The 22,045-nt window shown below is 38.4% G+C and overlaps 1 protein-coding gene and 1 pseudogene across 1 annotated transcript in view; one reads left to right on the top strand and one right to left on the bottom strand.

The window, feature by feature from the left end:
* DNAH3 (dynein axonemal heavy chain 3) overlaps positions 1-22,045 on the bottom strand; it is a 167,904-nt gene that overhangs the window by 57,537 nt on the left and 88,322 nt on the right. Inside the window, exons 37-41 of the mRNA XM_087869949.1 lie at positions 21,352-21,593; positions 18,408-18,508; positions 16,185-16,290; positions 13,733-13,862; positions 10,530-10,775 (exon numbers count right to left, since the gene is read on the bottom strand). Of these exons, the coding sequence (XP_087726075.1) occupies positions 10,530-10,775; positions 13,733-13,862; positions 16,185-16,290; positions 18,408-18,508; positions 21,352-21,593 (825 nt within the window). The remainder of the gene's footprint in view (positions 1-10,529; positions 10,776-13,732; positions 13,863-16,184; positions 16,291-18,407; positions 18,509-21,351; positions 21,594-22,045) is intronic.
* Positions 1,689-2,474, top strand: LOC123778830 (small ribosomal subunit protein eS6 pseudogene; annotated as a pseudogene).

Genomic DNA, 22,045 nt, shown 5'->3' with positions numbered 1-22,045 from the left:
AGCAGAAAATAACCGTGAAAAAAAATACTGCAACGTAAAGGAATACAATATGGAGATTATATCTTAAGAGTATACCTCTGAACCTTGCTTAATGTAAGACTCAAAACCAAATTTCAGGAAACTGTTTGGAATCCTAAATAGAGTACAAAAAGACACCATTTAAAAAAATTAAACAGGAAAAAAAAGCCATAAGGAGGCTATGATAATAATGCAAGATGAGATTAAAAAAGGAAGATGGATGAGCTAATAGAGATGAGAACGGTGATGACAATGATGAGAAGACAGCAATAAAAATCACTAATATTTAACACTTTCTATACGCCATGCTTTTATTCTAAATGTGTTTATATGTGTTAACTCACTTAATTTTTAAAATTTTATTTATTTATTTATTTATTTATTTATTTATTTATTTATTTATTTATTTATTTGACAGAGAGAGAGAGAGCATGAATGGGGGAGGGAGAGAGGGAGAGGACCTCAAACAGACTCCATGCTGAGTGTGGAGCCTGATGTGGGGCTCAATCCTAACTCTAAGATCATGACTGAGCTGAAATCAAGAGTCAGAAGCCTAACCAACTAAGTCATCCATGCACCTCATGAACTCATTTAATTCTTACAAGAACACCATGACTGCATACTATTATTATTGTCCCCATTTTATAATTGAGGAAACTGAGAGGGGATAGGCAACTTCCTTCAGGCTGACTAGTTAAGTACTGGAGGCAGGATTCGAACCCTGGCAATGTGACTTGCTCTTAGTCATTACACTAAGAAAGGATAACAAGGAAACAAAAGATAACAACAGCAGAACTAAAATCATTCAAGGCAGTAAAAGCATAACTGAAGTTGTGGGTGACATATTAAGATGAAAAAATAATCTATCTTAAAAGGGCAAAAACACAAAAATAAGAAAAGAGATGATATATATGGAAGCCAGACAATAAAGCTTTCCCTCAGTGACGATGACAGAAAGGACTCATCACAATCCAGGGAAAATAAACAAAAGGAAACCTACATCTAAAGTCTGTTAAAAAACAAAACAAAACCCTACAACAGAGCATTAAAAAAAGAACACAAACAAACCAATCAGAACATAGGAAAAACAAACAGCTGCTATATATATAAAATTCAATCTCACTTATAGTTAAAAAGAGAAATTAAAATTAGAGACCATTTTCATACTACAAATGTGAACAGAACACCAAAATACATGAGGCAAAACTGGTAGGATGGCAAAAATAATAGAAAAATCCAATATTACAGTTGGAGACTTCATCCCCCCTCTATCTGTAATTGACAGATAGCAGGCAGAAAATGAGTGAGGATATAGTTAGACTGAACAGCAGCATCACCATCAACTGGACCAGAATACATTTTTCTCAAGATCACATGGAACATTCTCCAAGAGATATCACATTCTGGGCCATAAAACACACCTTAAAAAATTTAAAGAGTAGAAATCATGCAGTAGGGCACCTGGGTGGCTCAGTCGGTTAAGCATCTGCCTTTGGCTCAGGTCATGATCCCAGGGTGCTGGGATCAAGTCCTGCATCTGGCTCCCTGCTTCTGCTTCTCCCTCTACCCCTCCCCCTGCTTGTGATCTTGCTCTCTCTCCCTTACGCGTGCTCTTTCTCTCAAATAAATAAAGTCTTAAAAAAAAAAAAAGAGCTCTTTTTCGTGGCGCCTCAGAGACAGTAGGCTGCTTCAGGATGAAGCTGAACATCTCCTTCCCAGCTACTGGCTGCCAGAAACTCATTGAAGTGGATGATGAACGCAAACTTTGTACCTTTTACGAGAAGCATATGGCCACAGAAGTTGCTGCTGATGCTCTGGGTGAAGAATGGAAGGGTTATGTGGTTCGAATCAGTGGTGGAGATGACAAAAAAGGCTTCCCCATGAAGCAGGGTGTCTTGACCCATGGCCGTGTCCGCCTGCTGCTGAGTAAGGGCCTCCTGCTATAGGCCAAGGAGGACTGGAGAGAGAAAATGCAAATCTGTACGGGGTTGCATTGTGGATGCCAATCTCAGTGTTCTCAACTTGGTCATTGTAAAAAAAGGGGAGGATATTCCTGGACTCACTGATACTACTGTGCCTCGTCGCCTGGGGCCCAAAAGAGCCAGCAGAATCCGCAAGCTTTTCAATCTCTCTAAAGAAGATGATGTCCGCCAGTATGTTGTGAGAAAGCCCCTAAACAAAGAAGGTAAGAAACCTAGAAACAAAGCGCCCAAGATTCAGCATCTTGTTACTCCGTGTGTCCCCCAACACAAACGTCAGCGTATTGCTTTGAGGAAACAGCGCACTAAGAAAAATAAGGAAGAGGCTGCAGAATATGCTAAACTTTTGGCCAAGAGAATGAAGGAGGCCAAAGAAAAACACCAGGAACAGATTGCCAAGAGACGGAGGCTGTCCTCTCTGAGAGCTTCTACCTCTAAGTCTGAGTCCAGTCAAAAATGAGATTTTCTGAGAGTGACGCAAGAGAAATAAAAGATAAAATGAACTTGTGGGACTCCATCAAGATAAAAAGCTTCTGCACAGCCAAGGAAACAGTCAAAAAAACTAAGAGGCAGCCCATGGAATGGGAGAATATATTTGCAAATGATGCTACAGATAAAAGACTGGTATCCAAGATCTACAAAGAACTTCTCAAACTCAATACACAAGAAACAAATAAACAAATCATAAAATGGGCAGAAGATATGAACAGACACTTTTCCAATGATGACATACAAATGGCTAACAGACACATGAAAAAATGTTGGAAATCATTAGCCATCAGGGAAATTCAAATCAAAACCACACTGAGATACCACCTTACGCCAGTTAGAATGGCAAAAATTGACAAGGCAAGAAACAACAATTGCTGGAGAGGATGTGGAGAAAGGGGATCTCTCCTACATTGTTGGTGGGAATGCAAGTTGGTACAGCCACTCTGGAAAACAGTGTGGAGGTCCCTTAAAAAGTTAAAAATTGAGCTACCCTATGATCCAGCAATTTCACTACTGGGTATTTACCCCAAAGATACAGACATAGTGAAGAGAAGGACCATATGCACCCCAATGGTCATAGCAGCATTGTCCACAATAGCTAAACCATGGAAGGAGCAGAGATGCCCTTCAACAGATGACTGGATTAAGAAGATGTGGTCCATAGACACAATGGAATATTATTCAGCTATCAAAAAGAACGATTTCTCAACATTTGCTGCAACATGGATGGCACTGGAGGAGATAATGCTAAGCGAAATAAGTCAAGCAGAGAAAGACAACTATCATATGGTTTCTCTCATCTATGGAACATAAGAACTAGGAAGATCGGTAGGGGAAGAAATGGATAAAGAAAGGGGGGGGTAATCAGAAGGGGGAATGAAGCATGAGAGACTATGGACTATGAGAAACAAACTGAGGGCTTCAGAGGGGAAGGGGGTGGGGGAATGGGATAGGCCGGTGATGGGTAGTAAGGAGGGCACGTATTGCATGGTGCATTGGGTGTTATATGCAACTAATGAATCATCGAACTTTACATCAAAAACCAGGGATGTACTGTATGGTGACTAACATAATATAATAAAAAAATATTATTATAATAAAAAAAAAGAAATCATGCAGTATATACTTTCAGACCACAATGCAATTAAACTAGGAATCAGTAACAAAAAGATAGCTGGAAGATCACCCAAATACTTTAAACAACGGACTTCTAAATAACACATGAATCAAAGAAAAGTCTCAGGAGAAATTTTAATATATTTGAAGTAAATGAAAATGAAAACACAACTTTTCAAAATCTGTGGGATGCAGTGAAAGACGTGCTTAGAGAGAATTTTATAGCATTGAAAGCATATATTAGAAAAGAAGAAAGGTCTAAAATCAATAATCTAAGCTTCCATCTTAGGAAACTAGGACATGAAGAGCAAATTAAATCCAAAACAAGTAGAAGAAAATAAATAATAAAAATTAGAGCAGAAATAAAGGAAACTGAAAACAGAAGATTAACAGATAAAAATCAACAGAACCAAAAGCTATTTCTTTGAAAAGATTAATAAAATTGATAAACCTCTAGCCAGGCCAACCAAAAAAAAAGAGAGAGAGAGAGGAGATACAAATTACTAATATCAAAAATGAAAGAGGAACATCACATCCCGACTGATACCTGGGACATTAGGAGGATAATAAAGGAATATTAGGAACAACTCTATGACCACAAATTTGATAACTTAGATGAAATAAAACAATTCCTTGAAAGACATGATCTACCCAAAACTCACATAAGGAGAAATAGATAATTTGAATAGAATGATATCTATTTAAAAAATTGAATCAACCATTAATAATCTTCCGAAAGAGAAAGCACCAGGCCCAGATGATGAATTCTACTAAACATTTAAGGAAAAAAATTATACCAATTTCCTACAATCTTCTCCAGAAAATAAAAGCATATTTATTTTATGAGGTCAGCATAACCTTGATTCCCAAAACCAAGATACTACAAGAAAGGAAGACCAAAGATAATATCTCTCATCAAAACAGATGCAAAAATCCTTAACAAAATATTGGCAAATCAAATCCAACAATATATTTTTAAAAACTACACACCACAACCAAGCAAGATTTATTCCAGGTATGTAAGGCATAAAATCAATTAATGTAATCCATTACAGAAACAGGCTAAAGAAGAAAAAAAACACATGATCGTATCAATAGATTCAGAAAAAGCATCTGACAAAATCCAACACCCATTTATGATAAAAACTCTCAGTAAATTATGTATAGAGGGGGAACTTCCTCAACTTGATAAAGAACATCACTAAACATCTACAGCTAACATCCTACTTAGTGTTATCAGGAACAAGATACTTCCTAGTATCTAGTTCAGGAACTAGATAAGGATGCCCCCTCTCATCACTCCTATTCAACATCATACAGGAAGTCCTAGCTTATGCAATAAGATTTTTTAAAAAGGGTAATAAAAGATTGGGAAGGAAGAAATAAAACTGTGTTTGCTGATGGCATAATTATCCATTCAGGAAATCCCAAAAGAATCAACCAAACACTACTAGAACTTGTAAGTGATTATAGCAAGGTTGTAGGATATAAGGTTAATATACAAAAGTCAAGTGCTTTCCTAGATAATCAGAAACGAAAAATAAGAATTTGAAGTTAAAATCATAATACCATTTACATTAGTACCAAAAATATGAACTACTTGGTATAAATCTAATAAAAAAGGTATAAGAGCTATATGAGGAAAACTACAAAATGCTGGTGAAGGAAATAAAAAAGATCTAAGTAAATGAAGACAGAATCCATGCTCATGGATAGGAAGACTCAAAATTGTTCAGATGCTAGTTCTTTTCAACTTGATCTATAGCTTCAACACAATCCCGATAAAAATCCTGGCCACTTATTCTGTAGGTATTGACAAACTGATTTTAACGTTTCTGTGGAGGAGTGCCTGGGTGGCTCAGTTGTTAAGCATCTGCCTTTGGCTCAGGTCATGATCCCGGGGTCCTGGGACTGAGCCCCTCAGTCGGGCTCCCTGCTTGGGTTGAGCCTGCTTCTCCCTCTCCCTCTGCCTGCTGCTCCCCCTGCTGTGCTCTCTCTGTCCAATAAAGAAAGAAAGAAATAAAATCTTTTTTTAAAAAATGCAGTTTCTATGGAAAGGTAATATATCTAGAATAGCCAACAAAATATTGAAGGATAACAAAGTTGGAAGACTTATACTATCCAATTTCTAGACTTACTATGAAGCTATAGTAATTAAGACAGTATGGTATTGGTAAAAGAATAGACAGATCAGTCTAGAGAATCCAGATATATGCCCACACACAAATACAGTCAAGTGATTTTTGACAAAGGAGCAAAGACAATTCAGTGGAGAATAGTCTTTTTAAAAACTGGCCCTGGAACAAGCAGACATCCATAGACAAGCAATCAAAAAGAACCTAGACGCAGATCTTACAAATTTCACAAAAATTAATTTGAAATGGATGATAGATTTATTTATGTATTACTTTTTAAAAGATTTTATTTATATATTTGACAGTGAGAGAGAGAGAGAGAGCACAAACAGGGGGAAGAGCAGAGGGAGAAGCAGGCTTGCCGCTGAGCATAGGGCCTGATGCAGGATTTGATCCCAGGACCCTGCATCATCCTGGGACTATGACCCAAGCCGAAGGCAGATGCTTAACTGACTGAGACACCCAGGCACCCCTGGATGATAGATTTAAATGCAAAACACAAAACTATAATACTTCTAGAAGATAACATAGGGAAAAACCTAGGTAACTTTGGGTTTGGTGCTGATTTTTTAGATACAACACAAAAAGCATGACCTATGAAAGAAAAAAATTGATAAAGTAGACTTCATTAAAATTCAAAACTTATGCTCTATGGAAGATACTGTTAAGAGAATGAGAGTGTGGGAGAAATATCTGTAAAACATGCATCTGATAAAAGACTTATATCCAAAATATACAAAGAACACTTAAAACTCAACAATAAGAAAACAAGCAATCTAATTAAAAAATGAGTGAAAGATCTGAACAGCAACTTCCCAAAGAAGATATACAGGTGGCAAATAAGAATATGAAAAGATGCTCAAAGGGCACCTGGTTGGCTCAATCAGTAGAGTGTGCAACTCTTGATCTCAGGGTTATAAGTTTGAGCCCCATATTGGGTAAAGGGACTACTTTAAAATAAAAAATATTTTTAAAAAAGATGCTCAGCACCATATGTTATTAGGGAATTGCAAATTAAAACAAGATACCACTACACACCTACTAGAATGGCTAAAATCCAAAACCGACTACACCAAATGCTGAGGCAGATATAGAGCAAAAAGAACTCTCATTCATTGCTGGTAGGGATGCAAAATGGTGTAACTGCTTTGGAAGACATATTTGACAGTTTCTTACAAAGTTAAACACAGGCTTTGATGCAGTAATCATGCTCCTAGGTATCTACCAAACGAATTGAAAACTTACATCCATGCAAAAACCTTTACATGAACGTTTATACCTGCTTTATTTTAAATTCCCCCAAATTGGAATAAGCTAAAATGACCTTTAATAGGTGAATGGATAAATAGCTATACGATAGAATATCATTCACTGATAAGAAGAAATAAGCTATCAAGGCACACAAAGATGTAAAATGTCTTACATGCATATGCCTAAGTGAAAAAAGACAATCTGAAAAGACTACACACTGTATGATTCCAACTATATCACATCCTGAAAAGGGTGAAACTATACTGAGAGGGAAACAATCAATGGTTGCCAAGAGTTAAGGGGAAGGAGGGATGAATAGGTGGAGCTGGGGGTTTTCTAGGGCAATGTTCAACTATTCTTTATGATACTGTAATGGTGAAGAGATGATATTATTTGTCAAAACCCTTAAAAGTATACAACACAGCGAAAATGTAAACTATGGACTTGACTTTAATAATAATTTATCAATATTGGTTCATCAATTGTAACAAGTGTACCACACTAATGCAAGATGTTCATAATAGGGAAACTAGGAGGGGGGGTGGTTTGAGAAAGGGGCATGTAGGAACTCTGTACTTTATGCTCATTTTTTCTATAAACCTAAACTGCTCTAAAATTATAGTCTATTAAAATATTTTTTACAAAGAGAAGAAAGTTAAAATGAAATAGCATTTTCACATTTCAAGTTGCCCAAGAGTTTAAAAAATGGTAATACTCAGGATTGGTTAAGGCATGGGGGAAATTTCGTGATCAAAAGCTTTAAAATTTTATTAGGAAATTATCCTAATAATCATGGGTTAAGCAAGTAGGTAGCCACCAGAACATTGTTCATCACAATGTTGTTAATATTAGCAAAAACTAGAAAATAAAGAAAACAAGAGCAGAACAATCCCATGTTTGAAAAAATAAATCTATATGTACATATATGCATAGGGAAATGTCTAAAAGGATGGTTATCAAAATGTTAGTAGTGGTTGTCTCTTTAAAAATATGTATCTTTTGGGACGCCTGGGTGGCTCAGTCAGTTAAATGGCTGCCTTTGGCTCAGGTCATGATCCCAGAGTCCTGGAATCAAGTCCCGCATTGGGCTCCTTGCCTCTCCCACTGCCTGCTGCTCCCCCTGCTTGTACTCTCTCTCTCTTAGACAAGGAAAGAAATAAAATCTTTAATATATATTTTTTATTATATATATTTTTTATTATATAAGCTATTCATATTTTTTTCTAAAAAAAAATCAAGAATGCATTTCACACTCAGTGTAGCTATTATGAAAAAAAAAACAAAACAATACATGAGAAATTGGAATTCCTGTGCATTGCTGGTGGGAATGTAAAACGGTACAACCACTATGGAAAACACTGTGGCAATTCCTCACAAACTTAAACACAGCATTATCATATGATCTATAAATTCCATTTTCGAGCATACAGCTTAAAGAAATGAAAACAAGAGACTCAAACAAACATTTGTATACCCATGCTTAGAGCAGCATTATTCACAATAGCTAAAAGGTGAGAGCAACTCAAGTGTCCATCGACAGATGGATAGAGAAACAAAATGTGGTATATACACACAATGGAATATTATTCAGCCTTAAAAAGGAAGGGAATTCTGACATGCTACAGCATGGGTGAACTCTGAAGACATTACTAAGTGAAATAAACCTGTCAGGGAAGGACAGATACTATATGATTCCACTTACATGAGGTACCTAGAGTAGTCAAATTTACAGAGACTGAAAGTAGAATGGTTGTTGCCAGGGGGAGAGAGGGAGAGGGAAATGGGGAGTTAGTGTTCACAGAACATGGAGTTTTAGTTTGTGAAGATAGCAAAAATTTCTGGAGATTAAATGGTGGTTATGATTGCCCAACAATGTATAACACTGCTGAACTGTACACTTAAAAATGGTTAAAAAGGTAAACTTTTATGTTATGCATATTTTAGCACAATAAAAAATAATCTTCTAAACCAAAGAACAAGTAAAAGACGAAGGAAAGAGTGGAGGAGGAAGAGAAAAAGAAGAAAGAAAGAAAAAAGGGGGTGCCTGGGTGGCACAGACAGTTGGGCGTCTGACTCTTGGTTTCAGCTCAGGTCATGATCTCAGAGTCGTGAGACCAAGCCCCGTGTCAGGCTCCATGCTCAGTGCAGTCTGCTTGGGTTTCTCTCTCCCTCTCCCTCTGTCCCCCCCACTCTCTCTCTCAAATAAAGAAAATAAATATATATTTTAAAAAAGAAAGAAAAAAGAATGAATGTACTGCTATCTAACTAAAGGTCCAGGGCCTCTATGCAGTTCATCTGATAGGTGACCATATCACATAAAGTACGCCACTTGTGCTGAGGAAAGACTGCGTAGGGGGCGGTGACGCCTACTTATTCATTCATTTATTATGATTATTTTGGAAAGTTTTAAACATAAATACTGAAAACATTGTACAGCAAACATTTGTATACCTCTCTCCTAGATTTTACCGTTAGTTTTTACTTGTTTTATCATATACCCGTGTCTCTATCCATCCATTAAGCCATCTTATGTTTTGGAGAGATTTCAAAGTAAATTGTATACATCTAAACACTTCTCCATAAACTTCAGCATTTATATCACTTATTCTTCGATATTTGCTTATGTTTTTTTCTCAATATTAAATTTACATACAATGAAATGCACAAATCTTACGTGTATATTCACTGAGTTGACAAATGCACGTATCTAGTATAAACCAAATCTCTCTCCATATATATATCACTATCACTCCAGAAGTTATTTCATAGCCCTTCAGATACTATTGTATAATCACAAAAAGTAAAGCTATTTGGCAAGAATTTATAGTATGACGCCCTTTTTGGTACAGAAATACAGAAAAAAAAATGGAAGAAAAAATATCAAAAGTGATTATTTCGGGGTAGGTGGATTACCATTGGTTTTTATTTTCTGTAATTTCCTTCTCTGTATTTTCTAAATTTTATATATTATTATGGTGGTAAGGAAAAAAAAACAGTAAAAACTACTTTAAAAAATCTTTCAATCTTTTAGTAAATGATGTCACACATAGACTATTTAGTCATTAAAGTGATTATTTTGAAGATAACGTATATGGAAAAAATGGAAACATTTCAATATGATATTAGAATACAATGACAAAATCACAACAAATATTAATGTCATAATCACCATGATATGATGAATGTAAACACATAGAATAGGACTAGAAGGGAATAAGAAAAACATAAGTGCTATATTTCTCATTCTATCTCCTGGAGCCTGTTTGATGGAATTAAGGGTAATTTTTGAAAAAAAAAAAGTTTTATCAAATTTTCTAAGTGAAAACAATAGTTAAAACATCCCATAAGGCCCTGACTTCAGGGCGATCCATCTCTTACATATGTGGGTCAGATCAGAAGACCTGAACCCAATCAGGCAAGCTACAAAATCTCCCCCTGCCTTTGTAAAGCTTTTAATTGGGCCACATGTTTCGGTTGGATTTGAAACCATATGATCCAAATTATTAGAGCAAGAAAAAACAAACAGGTACTAAGTTACCTTTTTCTGGAAAGATGTTGTTTTTGGTGAGTTTGACGCTTTTGGGCCTTGGATTGTTATCATCCATACCCATGATTAGGTTGCGGAAAAACACATCAAATTTCTTTCTGCTGTCCGCATTGATGGTGCCCGCCACGGTCCACACCAAGGCAAAGAGGAATAGACCTTGCAGCCAGAGAAAGATCTGTTGGCTTGTCAGGCCCTCATGTAATTCACTTTCCTCCTCATCTATTTCCTTGATTTCATCTAAAAACAAGGAAAAGGAACCTCAGGAGAAGCTGCATATATCCACTTACACATAGATCTAAACAATGTAAACTGGGTGGTCTTGCTGTGAGGGTCCTGGGGAGGGGACTGATAGTGGCTGAGTGGCCATGACCTGCCAGATCATTTATCCACATATGTTTTTTGCTAGTTTCTAATTATTTTTCTATTTTTTTTTCTATTTTTTAAGTAGGCTCCATGCCCAGCATGGAGCTCAACTTAGGGTTTGAACTCACGATCCTGAGATCAAAACCTGAACTGAAATCAAGGGTTGGACACAACCAACTGAGCCACACAGTCACCCCTTTTCTTATTTTTTTTTACATATGTTATTATATATTTTAACATATTTTTATATATATAATATATATATATATACTTTATATATATATTTTTTATAATTTTTTTCTAATTCTGAAAGGACATAGGAGTCAACCCAAAGGAGCTCTCAATGGCTGAAGACATTGGAGGAACAAAATAATTACAGCATTGGATTATAATCCATGGAATAAAATAAATATCCATGAGTCCATACTTTAATTAGTAAATAACTGAATTAGCAAATATATAGGGAAGAATAGTTCTTCCTCACAGAAGAACTCTAGTCAGTAAATGTGAAGAAATACATGTAGAAATGGAAGCTTAGCATTAGGCAAATGCCACTGTTGTAACCGTGGTAGGCAAGACCCACCAATGGAGGTTAAAATCAGTGGGTGCAAATTTGAGGAGTAATAGGATATTTGCATAGTTTCAAATTATCTTCCCCCAAATACTTTTTAATGATGAAGGAAAGCCAGTAACATTACAGTAGAGAGATGTGGCTCTGGCCAAAGTTAACTTTGACTAAGAGACTTTACCAGTCATAAGATCTGTCAACATCATGTACCCCCTGATGAGGCACTGAGAAGGATGCATCATTGCTTTTGTGGTATTCTTACTGCAAAAGCATAACCCCAATCTAATTATGAGAAAACATGAGGTAAACTTAAATTGAGAGACATTCTATAAAATAACTGGCCAGTATTTATCAAGTGACAAAGTTATAAAAGACTAGGAAAGGGGCATTCAGCTGGTTCAGTTGGTGGAGCATGTGACTCTTGATCTCAGGGTCATGAAGCCCCATGTTGGATGTAGAGTTTACTCAAAAAAAAAAAAAAAAAAAAGACAAGGAAAGACTGAAGAATTGTCATAGATTGGAAGAGACGAATGAGATACAACAATTAAAAAAAATGTGACCCCCTGAATTGGATCAGAATTGGAACAGAATTGGAACAGAAAAAGGACATTTAGGAAAAACTGGTAAAATTCAAATAAAGTCTGTAGTATAGTTAATAGTATATAATATCAATGTTAATTTTTTTGTAATTTTTTAAAGATTTTATTTATTTATTTGAGAGAGAGAGAGAGAAAGAGAGAGAGTTAGCGTACAAGCAGGGGGAATGGCAGGCAGAGGGAGAGGGAAAAGAAGGTTTCCAGTGGAGTGGGGAGTCTGATGCAGGACTAGATCCCAGGACCCTAGGATCATGACCTGAGCCAAAGGCAGACACTTAACTGACTGAGCCACCCAGGTGCCCCTCACTGTTAATTTTCTTATTCTGATCATTGTGCCTTGGTTATATAAGATGTTAACATTAAAGGAAGCTAGGTGAAGGGATATGTGACTCAATATACTCTTTCAGCAATTTTTTTGCAAGTCTAAAATTATTTTAAAATAAAAGGCTAAAAAATGTATTTATTATTCCTTATCTCAAGGCCTTGCTGATCATAGTTACCATGCTCTTGCAATTTAGCATTGACAGAATAAAAAGTTAGGGCTCTGAAATCAGGTATGTGTGCATTCAAATCCAGTTCCCAGTTGTTAGTAGTTGTGTGTCTTTCACAGCACTCCTGATAAGGACTCATGGTTAGAGATTTGGGAAGGCAAGAGATTAGGTCACTCAGTGTTGGGGACAATGAGTCCATTTCTCATGAGATGTCTTCTTTTCTGGAAATACTACACAAGGACAGGAAACAGAGCTTGGGAAAATACTCAAAATTTACAACTAATGATGCAAATATATGGCATTGTATAGTTAGTGTGCTTTTGAAAAAAAATGCCTGTAATTTTAACTTCAAGAAAATCACATAATGTTTAGCCAAAGAAAGTCTTCACTCAACTGTTCACCATGTTATATTTTTTTGTCTGCACCCATAATGCTTTTGGAAGAAATGAGCTGAGAAAACGTTCATGTAAGAGGAGTTGTAGGATGATCCATCTTGAGTTTGAATTGTGTGTCATCTTGAGAGAAATGGCATGCAATAAAAGTTCTCCAAATCGACACATCTTTGGACATTTTCCGCAGAATTCAATGAAATTTGATTTATGTGAGATAGTCACAGAGAACTTCTCCAGGTCCATTAAACAAACGGTGCTATGATTTATGTACTTCCCATGCCCTAGAGAAGATTCCCTAGTTTTGTAGAGTGTTGTGATCAGTTCTCTTAACAGTGTAACCATGTATTTTGTGAATTTAGATTTTTTAAGTTTTCTCAGCACGGGAAAGTTTTCAGTCTTATTTTTTTCAGGATCTTTTTTTTTCTCAGATACATGCACATGTATCATCTGAATTCATTTCCCTCCAGGATATTTTAGTTAGGTAAAGAGGGAAAGAAATTGTTATTCCCATTATATGGATGAAGACCCTAACCCGAGAAAGAGTGGGGTAAACTGCATAAAAATACCCAGGAAATCAATCCAAGATTAAGGGTAAATTCAAAACACATGGACTCTTTCCACTAAACTCTACTATCTACACTCTAAACGCTTGCTTGTTCTAGACCAAAATTCTGGTCTCACTGTAACTCATGGAGGTGGGGAGAATAGGAGGGATGGGGAACAGAAGAAATATCCTGCACTTACCCCACCTTCATTTGGCTTAAGAATTTTAGGTAGCACGTACCAAACAGGGAGGAATACAGTCTCATCATTGAGAAGGCAAGGTGGATGGGAGATGTTTGGACCACAAATTTACACTGAAGGCGAATAAATTCCAGGCAGGGCTGGACGAGCCACATGAACATGTCATTGACCTGAAGGTAGAAATGAAATGTGAAGAGATGTTATCAAAAAAATGAGTTTAAGACCAAGGGCATGGTACGACTCTGAAAGGCTGGAGATGCTGGTAAGTTTGCTGATTATTTTTGAGTATATCAGGGAAAAGATCACACCAAACCTTCTGACTCTAGCTTCCTATTAATGGACTGTGCAGCCCACAGGCCATCCCCACCCCTCCCATTTCACTGCCCAGAGCTGGATACTCACAGAGGCTTGGAACTACTGTGGGTCCGCTGCAAGATGCAGGAAAAACTTTAGGACCCAGACTGGGTATCTGACTTGCTTGTACAAAAAATGTTAGGAATTCTAAATAAGATTTTCAAATGACTGTTCTGCATTTGTAAGGTTGGACTCCTGTATGAAGTGGCCACGGGAAGTGCAAAGCTAAGTTTGGGGCTCGTTTTCAGTTATTCTCTATATGTACTTACTTGTGAGTAAAATGATTCTTGTCTCTGCTCCCCACCCAAGTTAGTCTTTAAAAAATTCCTCCTTTATCCTCTTATTTGAGTGTTTTTTCATTTTTGTGGCTGTCACTGTAAATTATCTTAAGTCATTTTTTTGGAAGTAGGCAGGTCATCACTAAACAAATACATTAATAGATGTGTATATATGTGGATACAAATCTTTATTATAAATGCATAGACACATTTATGTGTATACGAATATCCATGTGTATATGGATATGTTGTATATTCATCCAGCCAACAAATATTTATTGAGCATCTGCTAACTGTGGTGTTGTAGGTGCTGGGGATAAGCAATTGACAAGATAGACAAGATCCCTGCCCTCGTGGAGATTACTGAGGGGCAGGGAAGACAAACAATAACTAAACAAGCAACGAATAAATAAAATACTTACAAGTCATGGAAAGTCCTAGCAGGAAACAAACAAAGGTTTTACAATAGGGAATAACAGGGAGGGTTTAAGAGGGTGGTCAGGGAAGGCTTCTTAGAGGAGGAGGCCTTTATGTTGAGACCTGGATGATGAAGGTGAATCACACGAGAAAATGGGACAACATTTTCAGAAAGAGGAAGAAAAGTTGCAAAAGCCTTGAGTTGACGAAACTTGGGCTCTTACAAGAATGGGAACAAAGCACAAGGGTGGCAGGGTAATGAGATGAAGAAGAGGGTAGGTGATGAAGTTGGAAAGGTGGGCAGGGCCAGATTACAGCCTCAGAGGCCCTGATAAAGACGTTAGACTTTCAGAGGCCCCTGGGTGGCTCAGGTGGTTAGGCGTCTGACTCTTGATTTCGGCTCAGGTCATGATCTCAGGGTTGTGGGTTGGAGCCCTCTGTCGGGCTCTGTGCTCAGTGGGGAGTCTGCTTCTTTCTCTCTCTCCCTCTGCCCCTCCCCCTGCTTGAGCGCGCAGGCGTGCGTGCGCTCTCTCTCTCTCAAATAAATAAATAAAATCTTAAAAAAAAAAAAAAGTTAGACTTTGAGCTAAGGAAAATGAGGAGTCCCTGAAGGCTTCCTGTGCATGTGCGTAGATTGGTCTCTGGATGTGCATACAGGCATGTATCTGTATAAATGTATGTGATTATATACATTGTACATATATATAAATGGGACAGGAATGGGGCCATCCTACATAGCTCACCAGAATGTTTCTGCAGTGGGGTGAGAACCCAACTATATCTTTCTTGGCTTCTTCAATGGGAAACTTTCCTAGGGAACTCTACCAGCACAGGCAAAGACAAGAGGCACCAAAGCCTGGGTTCTCCCTTCCTGCTTCCCTGGTCTGAGACTATGCTCGGGTACCCACCTAACCTGAATGTTCACCCCTCTTTTAGGAAGGGAAGAAGGAGATAGATACTCTTAGTAGCTGCAATACAACTTTTCTGAACTGGTTGCAGCATCCTAGCTGTAGGAGGTATGGAGTCGAGGTCACCAGAATGGGGAGTGGCTGTACAGAGCGGAAGACAGCTCTTTCTAACCTGGCCTATCTTTAGAGCAACTTCTAGAGACATTTCTGCAAGTAGGGCAATGGGGCAAGGTGCGACATTCCATCCACCATGTAGAATGTTTCTCAAGCATCAGAATTCTCCAGCGGGGAGACAGGGAGAGATGGAGAAGGCAGAAGGAGAAAATGACCATACTATCCCATTCTTGTCACAGGGAGAAGAAAGCTGGAAAAATGTCAGGCAGTCAGGAAGTAAGGTAACTAGAGACAGGCAGGGAATTCCCTGCGCCTTGTTGCATCCTGGAATTAGGAAGATGAGGTTGTGCCTAGAAGGCCTTAGTAATGAGGAGTAGGGAGACAGGGAGGGAGGGGAAGGAAAGGAACGTGATGGTCTCACCAATTCCTTGTGCTCCTCAGTGAGGCTAGCGGGCAGGGTGTCCATGTATGAGTCCTTCAAGGGTTTCCAGCCTAGTTGATGGGGCTCCATGTAGATCATTCCACACCTGGTAGGCACAAAGAGAGGACCAGCCTGGTCCACATTTGGGTTCCCAAGCACACAGAGGTGAGGTAAATACAGGTAGTCATGGTAAGGTAAGGGGCTGGAGTTTGGGTTGGGGCACAGACCCTCACCAGCTCCAGTCTAAAGGGAAGGTGCCCAGATTTTGTCAGGAAAGGATGGAGACCAGTGATAATAGCTGGGGCTTGGGAGTTAGAGAGACCTGGGTTCAAATCCCAGCCCTAGATTCTACTATCTGAGTAACCCTGGGCAAGGTGTCTTTATTGCCTCTGAAATTCTATGTCCTTGTCGTAAATCAAGAAATATAAAAAATATGCAGTTCATAAGGTTATTATAGTGGTTAAATAAGAAAATGCCAATAAATAATTCAGCACCATTTCCAGGACATAGAAAATTCTTAATCCATGGAAATTATTGACAGTACCATTAGTATGTACTGATATTTTATGTAGTACATGTTTGGTTTTTTTTTTCCCCATTCTGTTACATCTACGTCCTTGCTCTCTTGTCTGTTACTAATACGGCTGCCATTTATTGAGTATCTACTGCATGTCAGGCACTAAGCTAGGTCCTAATGGACTTTATCTCTAAATATTCTTTTTAATGGTCACATTTTTAGATATGAGGAGAGTGTGGCTCAGAGAGGCTGAGTGACTTGGAAGCGGTAACACAGTTAGACATCGGCATGGTCAGGGTGGGAGCCCAAGTTAGTCTAACTTGCCATTGCTCCTTCTACTTCCTGATACTGATTTTTGGAATGTGGACTGATTTTTATGTTTTTATGAACTTCAAGCATACGGGATTAGATTAATTATCATCCTTGGCACACTACTATTAGCCCATCATGACCTTTCTTAGTTAATTGTTTTCAATAATGTACTGCGTGCCCATGAGCCCACCTCCCAGACAGAAGCTAGGATCTTGACAATAACCTTCACTGAACCCCAATGGTCTCCCTTATCCTATAACCCTGGCTTTTTCCACCTGAGGGGACAGAGTATCCTGGATCTCATGGTTACCTGTCTCTTGATTTCTTTCTTGCTTACATAGTTTATACCATTTCTATATGTTCCTAAAATGTATATATATTTATTTTAGCTGTTTTTAGCAGTTTAAAGCAGACACTATGCTGTATGTACCATTGTGGGCTTACTTTATATATAATATTGCTAAGATTTTATACTTAATGTATTTAGTAAGATTTATCCATAGAGTTCCATGTCAGTAAAATTCATTTATTTTGCGTGATATATAAATATTACAATTCAAAGGGATACATGCACCCCTATGTTTATTGCAGCATTATTTACAGTAGCCATATTATGGAAGCAACCCATAGACAAATGGATAAAGAAGATGTGATATATCCATACAATGGAGTATTACTCAGCTATAAAAACAATGAAATCTTACCATATGCAACAACATGGACAGAGCTAGAGAATATTATGCTAAGTGAAATAAGTCAGTCAGAGAAAGACAAATACCATATGATTTCACTCATATGTGGAATTTAAGAAACAAATGAGCAAAGGAAAAAAGAAAAAGAGAGAGAGAGGCAAACCAAGAAACAGACTCTTAACTATAGAGAACAAAGTGATGGTTACCAGAGGGGAGGTGGGTGGGGGATGGGTGAGATAGGTGATGGGGATTAGACAGTACACTTACTGTGATGAAAATAAAATAAAATAAAGTAAAATAAAATGATAAAAAAATTATAATTTGTGACTTTATTACACATGAATTCACTCCTGTTAATGGGCATTTGGGTTGTTTCCAAGTGTTTGTTATTGTTAACTATGCCGCTCTGAAAATTCTTGTATATGAATTTTATTGCATGTGGGCAAAAATTTCTTAGAAGCAGAATTGCTGGTCATGAGGCATATGAGGGTTCAATCTTAGGAGATAATGTCAGACTCCTTTCCAAAGTGCTTGCCCAATTTTAGACTCCTACCAACACTGTGGATCGAGGACTGGTTTTAGGATAAATCAGAGGGACAAGAAATAATGTAGGTGATCTGCTAGGGCTTAATCACATTTGTGGGCTTTTAGGATCAGTGAGGCCACGTGTTCCCTCAGGGTGCCAGGGCAAGGCTGACTGACCTGCTGACAGTGGCCGGAGAGGCCTGCTCCAGGTCCGCTGGCTCAAAGATCAGACTCATCTTGGGGCTCATCTGGATAATCTCTCCACTCATTAAACATAGCTGAAAGTGCAAAGCAGAGGTGGGGAGGTCAGGCAAAGGTGTTAAATTCCACCTGCAAGTGAAAGGCCTCTAGTGCAGACAGAGATGGTTGAAATTCATTCAACAAATATTTCTTGAGCACCAACTATGCGTCAGGCACAGGTGCATATAATAAAACAGATGAAAATCCCTGTGCTCTTGGGATTTACATTCTGCTGGGAGGAAACAGGTGATAAACAAAACACACAGCATATAAAATGATGAAAGTGCTTTGGAGACAAATTAAATAGAAGAGGAGGCTGGAGAATGCTCAGCCAGGGCTGGGTGAGTTGTGATTTTAAATAGGGAGGTTGGCAGATGCCTGGGTGGTTGAGTCAGTTGAGTCTCTTTTTTAAAAAAAAAAGAAGATTTTATTTATTTGAGTGAGAGAGAGACAGAGATAGCGAGTGAGAGAGCTTGAGCGGGCAGGAGAGGGAGAAGTAGACCCCTGTTGAGCAGGGAGCCCAACGTGGGGCTCAGTCCCAAGACCCTGGGATCATGACCTGAGCCAAAAGCAGACACTTAACCAACTAAGCCACCCAGGCACCCCAAGCATCTGACTCTTGACTTCAGCTCAGATCATGATCTCCACACTGGGCATGGACCCTGCTTGGGATTCTCTCTCTCTCTCCCACTATACCCCCTACACCTGCTTAAGCATGCATTCTCTCTCTCTCTCTCTCTCTCTCAAAAAAAAATATTAAAATAAATAAATAGGGAGGTCAGAGAGTCACTGAATTGCAGCCTTAGATGGAAGATCAAGAAGTTATCAGACTACAGCAAGTCTCATAGTTCTTACTCAGTGTTTCACATAGAACTTAACTGCACACCTTCTTCCTGTTTTATTTGCTTGTTTCCCATGAAAGACTCCTTTTGGAATCCCTCATGGACTTGTGCAGGGCTAGAGGGACAAGAGCATCTCCACAAACCCTTTCTGGAATGGAAGGAAAGGCCATCAGAAGTCCTAGTGTTTAGTAGGTGTGTCCCTATAGAAAGTAGTGTAAATACATAGGGCAGACTCAGTGTATGTGCCAAGTTAGTGGGGCTGCTTTCCATTTGCCAACACAGGTTCAAGTGAGATGGTTAAGACATAAGATTGCCTGAAGCTTTGGTCTCTCAGGGGCAAAGAGAAAACCCCATCACTCTCTGCTGCTCACCCAAAGTTGTGCTCAAAAAGTCCCTTGTACGTTACCTGACCTACACAAAACACACCTGGAAACAGGTCACTACATGTAACCCCAGGAAGGTCTTAGCTGTTATGGGGTTGACACCAGCAGTACTGTCATCTCTGAATATCAAGAAAAGTAATAGACACCCCTATCTCTGACAGTAGGTAGATTTACACCCAGAGACAAGAAGAATCACCAGGAAATTCACTGATTATGACTCTTTATACTTATCTCAAGACCAACAAGTACATTTGTACAATTAGTTTATATAACATAGCCTATATCATATAATAAAACATTTCTATTTTTATATGTTATGTAATCAAAACTACACATATGCTATAATTAGTGTGTGTGTGTATATGTATAATTTGGATAATTAGGCCTCCCATTGTTGAACATGACTCACGCATAGTCTCGTGAAATTTTAATGCAGTAGGAAAGTATATTTTGATTTGATAATCATGTACATTCAGTATAGAAACTCTTTCTTAAAATGGTGATAAATCTTATTTTAACATACAGTAAGAAAATGCCTGTTCTATGCCAGGTGCTATTAGAAGCATCTTGTGAATATTAACTTATCTCATCTTCCTGATGAACATTATGATGTAGACACTACCGTCGCCATTTTACAGATGATGAAACTGAATAGCTTGCCTGGGTTCATTCAACTGGCAAGTGGCAGTGTAGAGTTTGAACCCAGACTATCCGGCTCCAGAATCCAAGCTCTTTAGGCACTATGCTTACTGTGGCAGAATGTATTTTCCAAAGACTATTGCAGTGATAGCTCCCATCCCGTGTGTGCTTTCGCCAAGTGGCCTTGACCTGCTCCATCAAGAAGTAGACCATCTTTCTCTACTCCCTTGAATCTGGGCAGCCCCCGTGACTTCATGGACTCATGGAATTTAGAGAAAGTGATGCTATGCCAGTTCCAAGCACAGCACTTAATTTCCTAGAAACTGTCACTTCCTGCCTTTTGGAAAATTAACCACCACTTAAGAAGTGCCACTACTCCAAGCTCACTAAGTGAGACACCAAAGCCACCTGGAGAGGCCTGGAGGATGAGACACTATCTGAAGAGAAAGAGACAGAGAGAGACAGGCCAAGGAGGAATGAGCCCCCAGGAATTGAGGGAGGAAGCCCCCTTGGGTGTGGATCCCCCAGCCGTGACTGCCCTAGTTGACATCACAATGATTAGCTGAGCCTAGCTGAGCCCTTCCAAAATTATAATCCACAATATCATGAGCAAAGTAAATGGTTGTTTTAAGTCTCTATGTACATGGCAATGGATAACCAACACCCATTCCACATATCAGGCACTATGTATGTGCTACTTTTTAATTGCCAATATCCCTATTTTATTACTACCTTTTTACAATTGAGGAAATTGAGGTTCAGAGAGTTCTAGAGCTAGTGGTCTAATATGATGCCAACAACAAGGCTTTTCGCCACGATGCAATATTATCCCTAAACACATGTAGCTTACCCACTACAAGTACAAATGGAAGCATAATTCGTAAGCTGTTACTTTCTTGTGGGGCATTTATTCTTAGTGTAATAAATGTATGTAGTATATACTTTTGGTCAATTACTCACTTGAATAAGAGGATTTATACCCTACCTATGTAAAAGTGATATGAGACTCAGTAGTACCTTTTTATTGTCATCCAGAACTGTGTTCATATTTTCGATCCAAACAGCATCTACCGGCCCATCAAATATAATCCACTTGCGTTCATCAGATATTGAAGATGCTTGCTCCCGGAAAGCATTGGCGAGGATACCATCTGTCCATTCATGGCTCACTTGGTCAAAGCACCCATAGAGCTGCCCCATGGTGATGGCCTTGGGGTTGATGATCCTGTACTCCACAGCAAATTCTTCCATCTGTTTAGCTAGGCAAGAAGGTCCAACATGAGTTACAAAGGTTCTGGTGAGACCACAACATTAGACAAGAGATAATGCCATCTCAAAGACCAACCAACCTTCATAAATATGCCCTCCAAAGGGAGTCCTTATAAAATTTGTACTCAGTTCTTATAAAGATTAGGATATCTGGATGGGCAATGACTTAAATTGCTAGGTTATTATGCCCATTAGTTTCTCACCATATTTTCTTCTGAGACTCATTTCAAACAGGGCAAATGTGCCGGTCAGATCCAAAGAAACCTGTCTGAGCCTAAATGAACTCAAGCAGTAAGGGAGAGAGGTCCATGCTACCAGGTGTTTTTATGTACCTGGCTCTCACAGCTACCCTAAGAAACTTGGCTTTGACTTGAGATGAGGAAAGGGCTGACATTTAAAAGATTCTGGAAAATACTGGTTACTTTTTTCCCCCTCTATCTGA

The sequence above is a fragment of the Ursus americanus genome, chromosome 2, assembly GCF_024610735.1.
Source record: "Ursus americanus isolate L20-20 chromosome 2, mUrsAme1.1.p, whole genome shotgun sequence".
Taxonomy (NCBI): domain Eukaryota; kingdom Metazoa; phylum Chordata; class Mammalia; order Carnivora; family Ursidae; genus Ursus; species Ursus americanus.
This window is presented reverse-complemented; position numbering and strand designations above follow the sequence as displayed.